We start from the raw sequence: 13,724 nt of genomic DNA, 5'->3' as shown, positions 1-13,724 counted from the left end.
AAAAGAAAAACAAAAAAACGTAGATGCTGGGTTCGTCCTAGCATACATATCAATAACATGTTATATAACATTCAGTGTCCACATTATCTGAAACATGTTGTATAGCAATGTTGTATAACATTATATAGTCTGTACGCACCTTTAGGTACTTAATAACAACGTCCTCAGCTGTTACGACTATCGGGTTTTACGACCAAATATGAGTAGTCCCTTCGATGTCGTTATATAATAGATTTAGTTTAATTGTTTTTGTTATATATAATTTATGTTAGCTGTAGAATTACAAAATAAATAACTTGATTTTAATGGGGGTATATTATGATAGTGAAATTGGTGCAAAGCAGCTACTTACTTCCTCTCTCATTGTGTCAAAGAAGTTTCTGAACACAACGTTTATAACCACGTAAATACTTTTCCCGTAACCAAACACAGTATTTCTAGGTTATACGTGCGTTAAATAAGACTTCGTTTTAATAAAAAATACATTTTTAAAAGAAATATATTTTAATATCACAGTTATTCGTATAAAGAAGCTAGTTGTTCTTCCAATTTTGCCTTCTCGCAAACTTGTTTTAAATGTCTGTTTAATTTGTTCTTGCCCTGAAACAATTCATATTAAAAATAAAAATATGTGTGCAATTCACAAGTGGTAGAAAATTTCAAATAGTTCAAGATAATGAGACAAATGTAATTTTAATTTTTAAGTTATATATATCAATCTTCAATTTCGATAAAAACTAAAATAAAGTTTTAAAGTCGATAAAACGAAAAAGCGACAGTAAAATGAGATGAGATCATTTTCTGAATAAAGAAAAAAGATGTGCAAAAAAAATATTGGTTGTTTGTAAAGTAGGTTTACGATCGAGATGTTTACGTGATAACGTCTTATTGGTGATATAAGTTTTTGGGAAGTAAGGAATTAATGAAGATAACAATTTTTTCAAATTTTAAATTACATCTATCGTTTTATTCACACTTTTGATGATAAATTTCGGGTGTAAAATGACAAGTTTACTTATTCGACTATGATATACATTTTTCTTCATACATTCACGGAATGACTGGCAGCGCTCGAGATGAGACGGGAGATCGGTCCGTCTCTCTCTCGTTATACCTGCGATCGCGCTCGTGAGGTTTTGGTGTGACACAAGTTTCTGAACATGTCACCCGACTAAAACGATTTTAAAGACGTTATCACGTCAAAATTAAATGAGAGATTAATTTAATTCAATTATAAAATTATTATTATTATTATTATGTATATAAACACACTAGCAGCTTAATAAGCTGATGCGCGTGTATTATGGGATTTGGAGAAACTTATCCAATCTATTTTTAAAGGTGTTCACAGATCACACTTTCCGGAAGCCTATTCCAGTCGGCCACTACACGGTTTGGGAGAAAGTTCTTTAGGACATTTGTGTTGTGTTGAGTGGTCTTAAGTTTTAAAGAACTACCCCTCAAATGTGTATTTTCACTTAAAATAAAGAGGTTCTCAATTCCTGGAACATTATAGTGGCCAGTGAGGATTTTATAGGTTTCAATGAGATTTCCTCTTAATCTCCTACTTCCTAAATTAGTAAGTGCTTTCAGCTCATTATAAAATGTCTTCCTGAGTGACCTGATCATTTTCATGGCTTTTCTTTGAACCCTTTCAAGCATACTATCTTAAAATATCTTATATTCCAATCTATATATATAAAAATGAAACCCGTTTTCCGTTGTCACGACATAACATGAAAACGGCTTGACCGATTTGTCTGATTCTTTTTTTATAATATTCCTTGAAGTACGAGGATAGTTCTTACGGGGAGAAAAATTAAAAAAAATTGAGTGAAAAAGTCTAAAAACAACACTTTTCTATATTCCCATACAAAATATTCGTAATAATATTTAAAAGCAATTTGAACTTTAATACCATATCATAAAGTTCAAGTGTTAGTGGAATAAAAATTTCCGGGAAGGATTTTTTTTTATTTTTTGACATAATGTATTTGTTGTATTATGAACTTTCTTTTTTTTTATCTTACTAGCTAGACCGGTGTCCCGAATAGCAGAATAAGTATTAAAAAAAAAAAAGAATCGACTGTTAGGCGGTACGATGTTCGCCAGGCCAGCTAGTAATATATAAATATAAAATATCCTTAAAATTAAATTAGATGTGATTTATCAATTTTATTTACATTTTTGTTTGTTTGTGTATAACTTACCTTAAAACTATTTCCACACAAATGGCAGACTGCAGGAGCTATCAGATCCCGGCCGGTGTGCAGTCGCAAATGTCGTATCAACGATTTTCTAGTACTATATGAGTTAGTGCAATGCGTGCACGTGTATTGGGCGGATGCGTGCGTCTGCGCGTGCGCCTCTAACGCTGGTTGTGTTGCGCAAACTCTGCCACATATGGGACATTCTAGGCTGGAACAATTTATCTGATTTGATTCTTCTTTTACACTACTTTTACTCATATTTATTTGTATTTTTAGGTCAAAGGTTCGAATCCTGGCTGTGTACCAATGGAATTTATGTCTATGGTGAATGACAACATCTTGATGGTTGGAGGTCTCCGTTTCACAAGGCATTTTCTTTTGCGAATTAGCGAACTGATCGAAATCGACTCCCGGGGAGGCGGGGGGGGTGTCTTCCCTCAGAGATACGACCTCCAAATGTTTAAAAAGCAGTCTACTCCTCCCTCAAAATGGGTGTCTAGGGGCTGCGTAGATTGCCCTTTTTGGTCGTCCCGCAAGCTCGTTTGCCCCCCTATTATATATAAAAAACAAAAAAAACATCGTGAGGAAACGACGAGGAAGGACGGCAAGTGTCAAGCACAAAAGGGTGATCACCTACTTGCCCATAAACAAAATGATCATGAAACAGATACACAAATCTGAGGCCCAGACCTAATAAACTTGTAGTGCCAAAGATTTTTACCTAGGTTCATACATCAGGTCATGATAAATGGCCAAACAAACAAACAAAATAACTTACACGTTATTCTGATGAGCGGCTGTCCGTCTAAAATGCGCTAACAAACTCTTCCGACTATCAAAAACCACATCGCAAAGTGTACAGCAGTGCTTCTCACCGAACACCTCGTGTTTCCTCTTGTGCTGCGCAAGAGTGTACGGGCTCTTGTACACCGCCGGACACTGCTCACATTGAAACTTCCGGTTTATATGTTTTCTAAAACATTATTAAAAAATATTAATAACAATTTTTTTTAAATCTATGAATATGTCGCAGCCAATTAACTTAATCAGCTGTTCAATTAACAGCCTAGCCTTTTAACTAAACGGCGCCGTTTAACTAGCGGCCTGAAAGATGTTCAGCCAGTTGATCAAACAGCTAGGCAAATGACTTGCATCATGCGTTTCATTACTTGCCTAGCCTGTTGGTTAATTTAAATTTAGTTCCACTTTCTGCCATTCTCAAACTCGAAACGAAACTCTTCAGACTGTCAATATGGCGTCGGGAAATCACAAATTTGATGGTGTTTTCCAAAGTTTCAAAAAACAACCAGTACAATGGAAGAGTGTAGTGACAATAATAATGTGAATTTGACTCAAGCAATTTAATTTTTATAAAGATATTTTTACACGCTTTATATTAGCTTCACCTGTATGTATGTAACCGACTCCTTCGGACTCGATTTTGACCCACTTTAAACGGACAGATTTAATTCAAACTTTGTACACTTATAAAGAATCAGCGACAATATAATAATTTCATAGGTTTATCTCGAAAAAACAATGAATTTTTTTTAAGTCCACAAAGCAATACGATTAAATTGAGACAACACGTATTGCTGATAGGACTAAAAAGTGGAAAATAAATATAGTTTAAAAAACTATAAAACACGCTTTTAAAGCACATCAAACTAAAAAGTGGAAAATAATTCCTAATTAAGGCTGAAAATGGTAATGAACAAAAAATACTGGTTTTATTGTGAAAAAGCGTGGGTTGCTCGATAGACGAAAAGTATGACACAGAGCGCCCCACGTGTTTTATAGTTTTTTTAAACAATTTTATTTATGTCAAATTTTTCATCTCTTTTATTTCTGCCAAATAATGACTCTATCGTACAAATGGCCTAAGTATTAGCCAGTTTATTAAATGTTGTAACAAACGCTACGGCTGAATATCTTTCAGGCCGTTAGTTAAACGGCGCTGTTTAGTTAAAATGCTAGGCTGTTAATTGAACGGCTAATTAAGCTAGTTGGCTGCGACATATACATTAGTTGTCCCAGAAAGCGTACGAATCTCATCCCTGTGTTCGTAGGTTCGATCCTCTGCAACAATACTCTTTTTAAACAGATCCCCCACGTAAAGATCACCAAAAACACACCCAATACGATAGGGTCCTTCAAGAAAAGAGCGTAACAATTCTTAACTGGCCATCAACGCCATCTGGAATTGAGTGCCCATGGGTATCACTTAACATCAGATGAGCCAGCTCCATAAAAATATATAAAAAAACTGAGGCCCAGACCTCAGTTTTACACTGGATACTTACATCATATGTGTCTTCAAGACTGACGGATTAGTGAAATTCTCATTGCATATCGTACATGAGTGTAGTCGGTTCGATGCCTTTGCGTGAACTCGCCTCAAATGCTGCTGTAAGCCGTTTCCATCTCTGTAATAAAAACTAAGTAAGCCTTGTATATCTCTCTATATATATATAATTCTCGTGTCACAATGTTCATTCCCATACTCCTCCGAAACGGCTCGACCGATTCTTATGAATTTTTAATGCATGATTTTTTTTATATGATTATCTTTTTACATGTTCCCTGAGTGAGTTCACAAAAATCGCACTTTATGTTATATGTTATAATTAATATTTACATTGTTCAAAACAAAATACAATTTTATTGTAACATTAAAATTCAAGACTTATGCAATATTTAAAAAATATTTACGTTCATTCCTTTAGTCTAAGTAATTATTATTTCACCAATTTTAAGCATTTCTTTATCATTATATACAAAATGTAACAGGGAGTGATTTAATTTATTGCTATTATGATATGTTATATTTAAGGACCACACTATTAAAACCTGTAAAGATAGTGATGTGGAGAAAATAAATAAACAATAAAAATTTCTCCGACATAGAAAGAAAATCCATTGGTGCACAGTTAGAGATCGAACCTACGACCTCAGGAATGAGAGTCGCACGCTGAAGCCACTAGGCCAACACAGCGCTTTTGCAGTTGAAGCGAAACTCACCTAAAAAGATTTCCACACAAATGACACGATACATTTTCTTCGCATTTCGTTTTGAAGCATGGGTGTGTCCGTTTCGCTCTCGGCTTTAGCATTTGACCGCAATTCAGACATTCATATATGTCAGAGTGGGATGTATTGTGTGTCCGTAGTAGCGCATGAGTTGAGAATCGTAGCGTGCATGTGAGACAACGAAATTCGCCATTTGACTGCAATAGATTTTTTATATGTAGGTAGTGTTGCAAGTTTAAATATGTAATGTATATAATTTGACGGCTCATTGGTCTAGTGGTTAGTACCCCTGCCTGCGAATCCATGGGTCCCGGGTTCGATCCCCGGCTGAGACGAACATCGATGTGATGAGCATTTGGTGTTGTGCTTAGGTCTTGGGTGTTTAAATATGTATTTATATGTCTATCTATCTATAATGTGTATGTATATCCGTTGCGTAGTACCCATAACACAAGCTTCACCCACTTATCATGGGACTAGGTCAATTGGTGTGAATTATACAATAAAAAATAAATAAAAAAATTGGTAAATTAAATCGACACCCTGTCAACATTGTTTAGGTATCTCGAGAAATATATTTCAAAAACTGTTAAACTGATTTGAATGTTGACTGGCTATTTTAAAAAAAGGAATGTCAAAAATATTTATTTAAGTTAATTTTGGTAGTTCTTTATCTATAATAATGTAGTACAGAAAAAAAAAATTATTATAGGTATTAAAAATGAATTATAAATTTAAAAAAAGATTTCCGCCCCCGGGTGGGCTCGAACCACCAACCTTTCGGTTAACAGCCGAACGCGCTAGCCAATTGCGCCACGGAGGCTATGCACGCTGACGCGAAATTATCAATTTATTTCTACCACCTATTGCGCTCATAACAAGATGATAATAAATTAATAAAGATATATAGATAATACATATTATTGTCTTAACAAAATTCTTAGTAAAATCTGGATCAATTAAAATAACATGGTAAGCTTGCTTGAGCCGCTCTTTGACCTTTAAGTTTCGGCTACGAAATTAGTGTTAAAACAAGCTTAATGATTGAATATTTTTTTAGAATACAAACGTAAAAACATACAAATCCATAAAAATTTAAAGTAGCTTTATCAAATTTGCCACGGGTTGACCATAAATTTTCGTCAATATTTATATGAGTGCAAATATGTTTATTTTGATAATACTCAACATCTTACTTACCTCCTCATGTCTCATCATATGAGCCTGGTATGTGTCCTTAAACAAGAAGCCGATTGCACAATTATAACATTTAAACTCAGCTTCTGTGTACTTCTTACATTTTCTATTTCTTTCTAATTCCTTCTTTTGTTCTTCTAAAGACAAAACAATCTTTTTAAAACCTTTCTTCTTTTTCTTTTTAATATTTATTGCCTGTAAACTTTCGACTTCACCGCTTTCCTCTACTTTTGTATCATCAGTATTTAATATATTGCTCTGAGTTTCATCATCGGTTGATATTTGATTAGTTTCTTCAGTATCATTAAAATCATTATCTTGTTCTATAATATGATCAATTTCGTTTACATTGTCCAAAATTTTCTCTTTATCCTCCTCAACAACTTTATTAGTTATATGGGCATTTTGTGAATAATTTGTTTCTAAATCATTATTTTCTACTGTATTTACATTATTTACCTTTTCCACATAAGTTTGATTTATAATATTATGTTTTATTTGATTCTCATAATCATCCAATGGAATATCAAAGGTATTTTGACTAAAAACATTTGAATAATCATTAGTCCTATTGTCATTATAATTAAAGCCAATATTTTCATTATTTTTATTTACATGTAGAGTATTTATCTGTGGTATTTCTTCATTATATTTAAAATAATCAAAATTTTGATTGAAATTATGAAAATGTTCATCATTTAGCATCTCATCTGGTTTTTCATTAATATAGTCATAGTTTTCGGTAACCTTTTCAACATCATATTGATTTTTATTAAAATAGTCATATTCATCCTCTAACTCAACATACTGGTTATCATTAAATCTATTATCATTAAAGTGTGTGTTGAAATCATTATTATAGTCATAATGATACTGTTTTTCTTGGTATTGGTCACATTCTTCTGGACATAATATGTTTATTTCTATATCACTTCTGTGTAAATTGATTGTACCCTTTTCACTGAAAATTCAAGTTTCAAGATTAGTAGGTAATTGATACTATAAATTTCCTGACCTTGTACCTCTTGTACAAGTTGATTTCACTTGCTTTGTCTTGTTCCACATTTAAAACAGTAGAGCAAATTTGACTACTATGGCTATTGAGTTAATTATTTTAATTACAATGCTGATTAAATTACTTATTAAAATTATGTAAAGCACACCAAGTATTATGATGTTGTATATAAAACCCACCTAAATAATACGGGATACTCCAAACTACGCTTCAAACAAATTGAACGAAACATGAAGAGTTTATGTAAGACGTGGCAACATATATAGCACAGGTGAGAGTCAGGGCACAACTGAAATAATACATTGCATTTGTTAAATGTGATAAAATGGATGCTACTAATCGGATTTAAAAAAAAATTGTATAGGGAAGTAGGTAGCCAGTCATGTGACAGTGATATAAATATATTTTTTTCCGAATTGTATTCTTTTTGATGAAATATTTTATCTGTGTGTTCCAGCCCCCGAATTCACAAGGTTTATAAGATAAATTACAAACAATCGTATAAATAGAGCCCTGTCAAAATAAAATACTAAACTTTAGACGATACATAAGTATGTATAAGTAGGTATTTTTTTTATATATCAGAGGCATACTCATACAGGCGGTCTTCTCATCATACAGGCTAAGCATGGATACGAAAATATTTTAAGTACAACTAAAGTGGTTTCTTACATGAATACCGACGACTTCTTTATATTTCTCGCGTGTTTCTTCATTGGTCTCATCATTTACTGTACTGTGGCATAAAAAACACAAATATGATGACATAACTTATAATACTTTTCTTATTTAATTCAGATCATAATATTTACATTATATTTTCTAACAAATAAAAATGGCAGTGTTACCATCGCTAAAAATATAATAATTAAAGATTTTATTTTATTTTTTGCAGGTGAAAAGAAATTTTATGTAGATAATAAAATGATGATGAGACACTTTAGTAAGTAAGACAAAATATAATTTACTGGAATCTACACTAGCTAATAACCTTTCCAATAAAACTGTTCTGCTTAATATGTTGCCTAAATTTAAAGTAAAAGGCGGAAATTTAGAAGCCATGGTTTGACGTATTCTTAAATATCAAGGAAAAGTATATATATTTTGACAGTTAACTTTAACAGTTAAAATTTTGCTTTTATAAACACGTATTATTGAATAGTAAGTATATAATATCGGTAGATATAAAATAAATAAATGATTTCAAATTTTCAAGTAAATTTTTATAAAATTAGTATAATTCCACAAGAATTTTGCAAATGGCAACATACATTCACGCATGTCGTACGTCAGAAAAGAAAGGCGATTTTTGTTCTTCGATGCATAAAATTATCCAAAAACACTCAGTTTATTCGCGGAACAATTGCAAACAGTGCTTATCGGTGGATAATAAGTAGGGGGAAAATTGGGTAGACCGGTACCTATGTATATTTACATAAACTAACGAAGTATTTGAGCCTTGATCCACATCTATCTCTGCATAGCTATTAGCTCCTAAATTATATTATTTGCGTAGTTTCCTGTGCTCGTGCGACAATCGTATAGTTTTAAATTGAAATAAATATCTTCGTAGCACGGTGACCTCGTGAACAGTGATGTTTTTCGCAATATTTACCGGTGTAGAAAATTCCGCAGTGTGTGCTAAACAAGTTGATTGATGAAGAAACAATCTACTGATGATATTGGCTGTGAGACCTTTGGTATGTAAAAAATATTCATAGAATGCTTAGTTGAATTTCCCTATATATATATATATATATATATATTTTATTGCTATAAACCATAAAAATACATCATGGCAAAATAAAATAAAAATCGGAGTTTATTTTACAGGAAATTGTGTAAAACATCTTGTAATCTGGATTAATTTATTTATAAGATGGTGTTATTTTAATCTAATTAGTACTATTAGGTCAGTAGGCGCTTGTCTAATAGGATTCCACTTGGATTGTTTATAGCAAGACATAAATCATGCTAGTGTAGAATAGATAAAAAATTTATTACATTTTAATGATCTTTTATAAGTACATCAACATTAATGATAATATATAATTCATGCATGATACATAATACACATATGAATATTTACCAGAGGTTATATAAGAAATACTTTTTGCTATTATTTGTTAACCAGGATACATATAATATAACTTAATATGTATTCCAATACTATAACTAATCTTACAGGTATTTCAAATTTGAATTTTTGTAATGTTTGATTATATATTATAGATTTAAATTGATATTTATTTTATAAAACTAAAAAATATATTTATTAAAATCTATTTGGGCATTTTTTATATTTGAATATAATATAATAATTTTATATATATAAAACATTATTATTGTTGTTTGCCTCTACTGGCAGTATAAATATTATGATTGTTATTTGACCTATTCTTAAATCATCACTTTGACTTAGTTACACCATTTTCAAGTTTATACTCTTGCAATTTTTGTCAATTATGCTTTGACTGTGATTAAAAAAATAAACTCACTATCCATTCTAGCTTAAAAATTCTAATCAAACCTTATCTCAGGATAGCGCTTTTGGTAAAAGAATTGTTCAAATCAGTTGAGTCATTTTATAGTTTATTCATTACAAACAATAGCAGCAGTGTTTCCTCTTTATCATAGTATTGTAGTGACTATAGAATATGTAGATAAACATCACATTTGATAAGCATTATTTTCTATAAAATTTAAACATTCAGTGGCATTGCTTGACTTATGCTAGACGTGTACTACCATTGCAATATATTTTTCAAAAATAAAATAAAATATTCTTATTAAAGAATATAAGATACAGGTATCACTTATTCCATATTATTAAATTTGAATTGATAGACATCCCTACTCATCGGCTAAGAAGACAGAGGGTGTAGGCAGAGAGAAATAGCCGTTTTAAAATACTCTCGGTACCCGTTTTAAAATTGCAAATGATCGTACAAAATGACTCACTTATTTTAAAAAAATATCGCAAATTAATTAGAAGTAGCCTGTCTTGCACTAGTCCCAGACCTTTTTATCAACTACATAATTGTCAACTTTATAGTAAGCCTTTTTACACAGCTTTCCTTTAATAAATTTATTAAAAGGCAGAGATAAAAGAGCAATCTGGTATTTTATTGAAGAAAAGTATCCCTTATAAAGTAAGTCACACATTAAATAAAAGATTTCATACATTAAAGTTCTGTGTTTAAAATAGTATGATAAGTGATGCTCATGGCATTTTTGTAGATAACTTGTTATTATTTCATTTTTTATCGTTATCTACATAACTGTATCTGATTATATGATTGTATTATCTGCCTCTGTAACCTAGTTATAAGGAAATGAGAAATGAAAAGCAGGGAAGTATGATCACATACCAAAATTTTCTTTGATGCAAGTTAGAGATTAGTAGCACATATTACAGGGATAATAATTATTATTAATACAGGGATATTGTAGACATCAATTATATTGCTTTGAGATAATACAAAAGTAATGTGATTTATGCCCTTGGGAGGCTTGTGGAGCGAGTTGGTTTGCCAAATTGTTTGCTGTCCTCACTGAGCAATGCAGTGAGACACTTTATTGCTCATAGATATGAAGAACTCAGATTTTAACTAATTTTCATAGCAAGAAAAATTATCGTTTTGGAAATGTATTTAAAGAATGCATGTATGTAAATATGCCTTTTGTTTAGAAATTGTATCATTGTCATAGATCAACATTGGCAAAATGCCAAAACTAGTTACATCAATACTGAATATGAAGACAACAATAAAATTAGGCCTATTATCTCTATCATACATGACGTTATGTCCATATATGTGTTTGTGTGAGAATAAAAAGTTGTTTATGTGGCAAGATATGATAACAACATTGTAATCTTTAAATTTTATAACTGTTTTACCCCTAATCATAGTAATGTACCTATTTATTTGAATAAAAACTCATGCTATTGGTTAATTGAAAAAGCTCAAAGAGATAGAGGGAAAAAAGATATGTATTAGGTCAATTTTTATTAAATTTTTGTTCAAAAATGTATTGAATAGCAAAGTATGCTTATTATGAAAGTATTGGCTTCATATAAAGATATTTTATTACAAATGCACGATTATATTACATACATGATAAGGCTATCGGGTTATCAGTTTCAGAGTCGGTTGATTGATTGCTTCCTAAATGTAATATAACATAAATTTTAGACACAGGAATGCTTGGCCGGGTCTGCTGTAGTATATATTTTGATGAGTAGCAGTGGCGTAACTATACCATCTGGGGCCCGTGGCAAATTCTGTAGATGGGGCCCTATCAGTAAAAATCGTCCCTACTCAGTTTAATTTTAATAAACTTCGAGATTTTCAGCGTACTCAATTACACGTTGTATATGTCCCACTAATGGCCATAGGCCTCCTCTCTTAGGCGAGAGGGATTGGTCTGTAGTCCCCACGCTAGCCCAATGCGTATTAGAGACTTCACATTCATCCTTAGAACATTATATCTCTTGGGCAAGGGGCCCTGTTGCGTCGGGGGCCCGTGGCATTTTGCCAGCACTGCCACCCCATTGTTACGCTACTGATTAGTAGTTATCTAAAATTTTACACTTAATGGTTGACCGCAACAGAGGCACTGCGTCATTGAATTTAAATTCAGTTAGGAAATTAACCCAAATTGTGTTTTGTTAGTGATTAGACAATGTTTTTAGGTCGCTTGACCTTGTGATGGCGCTAACTTCGACCCACTTATACGGGATACGATAATAATTGTAATTATTTTGAGTAATAATTGGTTGTTTAAATGGGTTACGAAATCGTCATGATCGTAGAACAATGTCGTATTTGAAAAAAATCCAAAATCTACCTTTTATCAATACTAATATTATAAAGAGGAAAGATTTGATTTTTTGTTTGTTTGAAATGAATATGCTCCGAAACTACTGGACCGATTTCAAAAATTCTTTCAACGTTCGCAAGTTAAACTATTCCCGAGTGACATAGGCTATGTTTCATTTTCAAAAAAAATAGGGATGCTTACTAAAACTTGAATAATCTAACCCAAGGTGTAAAAAAATAAACAAAAAACTTCCTTCAATCGTGTGCGCTGCGAAAACTATTAATCATAGAACAAAATGATGTATTACAATTTTTCAGGACACATCACTATCTATAAAAAATGTCCCAGCAGCATGTCTCTATCTTTTATAGTTACGTCACAATAAGCGTCCTTTTATTATTTTTTTCTTAAAAAACCACCGCTAGAAAAGGGTCTTTATTCGTACCTAGGTATCGATCCTTATCAAAATAAATACCAACGTTTCACATAAGCTACAATTTAATGGCATAACCACCAAAAAAGCATGGTGGATTGGTGTTCTCCTGCCGTTTGTCTTGAATAGTTTACTACTATGTTATATAACAAAAGTCTTATCCACAGCAACGCTTGGCCGAGTCTACTAGTTATACATATTTGGATACTACATTGACTAAATATTACGGCTTCATTAAAAAAAAATCCATGTGTTTTAAATTTCAAATTAATCAGTCGGTAACGTAAGTAAGTGTAAGTAAGGTAAGTGACGGATTTGATAGAAACATGTGATTTTTCTAGATAACTATGTAATTTAATGTTATTATTTTTATTTTGTTTCAAAGCAAACCCTTTTGTTTGCTTGTATGCCAATTTTCATAATAACAGAATATGAATTAAAATAGTTAAGCCAAAAACTAACATGATTATGTATATTATTTTGAAATGGCAGCACTGTAAAGTTTACTATTGGTCAGATCAGTCACTATTCTACGAAATGTTTAGGGTCCTATGGAACTCGAACTTTGACTTTGATTTTTTTGAAATTTATTTATTGATTTATGTATTTAGAATTTGTTACATTTATATAACAAATAACATGATACGTAAAAATATAAGGGGATGTAAGGGGCCGCCTTATCGCTAACAAGCAATCTCTTCCAGGCAATCCTAGAAAGGGAAAAACTAAAAAAATAAATATAACATAATCAACTCTTATAAAAAATTTTTATAGAATCACCAATTTTAATCTAACATAATACAAAATATGAAATCTTGATTGAATTAGCTTTATTTGTATGTAGTACCTAATTGTAGTCACAAGGCAATTATTGTAATTCTTAAAAAGCCGGCAACGCACTTGCGAGTTTCTGGCAATGTAAGTGTTTTTTTTAATGTAACAGGAGGCAAATAGGCATGGCCCATGAACACTCACATTGCTAGGTGGCTCGCGAGTGCGTTGTCGGCCTTTTTAA

The 13,724-nt window shown here is 31.8% G+C and overlaps 2 protein-coding genes and 1 non-coding gene across 7 annotated transcripts in view; 1 reads left to right on the top strand and 2 right to left on the bottom strand.

Moving 5' to 3' along the window:
• Positions 1-485: 485 nt before the first annotated feature.
• LOC125061222 (zinc finger protein 23-like) lies at positions 486-8,319 on the bottom strand. Of its 3 annotated transcripts, XM_047666529.1 has the most exons (8): positions 8,125-8,319; positions 7,632-7,741; positions 6,441-7,398; positions 5,232-5,437; positions 4,514-4,636; positions 2,989-3,183; positions 2,211-2,418; positions 486-600 (listed from the first exon to the last, which is right to left on the bottom strand). In XM_047666529.1, the coding sequence occupies exons 1-8, from the start codon at positions 8,218-8,220 to the stop codon at positions 517-519; spliced, it is 1,980 nt and encodes a 659-aa protein (XP_047522485.1). In that variant the 5' UTR covers positions 8,221-8,319; the 3' UTR covers positions 486-516. The 3 variants fall into 3 exon arrangements, with proteins under 3 accessions (XP_047522485.1, XP_047522486.1, XP_047522487.1); XM_047666530.1 differs by lacking the exon at positions 7,632-7,741 and having other exon boundaries at positions 8,125-8,317; XM_047666531.1 differs by lacking the exons at positions 486-600; positions 2,211-2,418; positions 2,989-3,183 and adding an exon at positions 4,191-4,407 and having other exon boundaries at positions 8,125-8,314.
• On the bottom strand, positions 5,990-6,063 carry Trnan-guu. Its single transcript has one exon. It is a non-coding gene; the product is annotated as a tRNA-Asn (tRNA).
• A 399-nt stretch (positions 8,320-8,718) lies between the features above and the next one.
• The window catches only part of LOC125061221 (oxysterol-binding protein-related protein 8), a 42,885-nt gene continuing 37,879 nt past the window's right edge, over positions 8,719-13,724 (top strand). For 2 of the 3 annotated variants that reach the window (XM_047666528.1, XM_047666527.1), the window contains exon 1: positions 8,720-9,152. The gene's annotated coding sequence lies outside the window, so the exon portion shown is untranslated. Of the gene's footprint in view, positions 9,153-13,724 lie in introns of all 3 variants that reach the window. The other variant, XM_047666525.1, reaches the window with a different exon arrangement.

The sequence above is a fragment of the Pieris napi genome, chromosome 23 (assembly GCF_905475465.1).
Source record: "Pieris napi chromosome 23, ilPieNapi1.2, whole genome shotgun sequence".
NCBI classification, from domain to species: Eukaryota; Metazoa; Arthropoda; class Insecta; order Lepidoptera; family Pieridae; genus Pieris; species Pieris napi.
The sequence above is the reverse complement of the archived record's forward strand: the minus strand, read 5'-3'. Positions and strand labels throughout refer to the sequence as shown.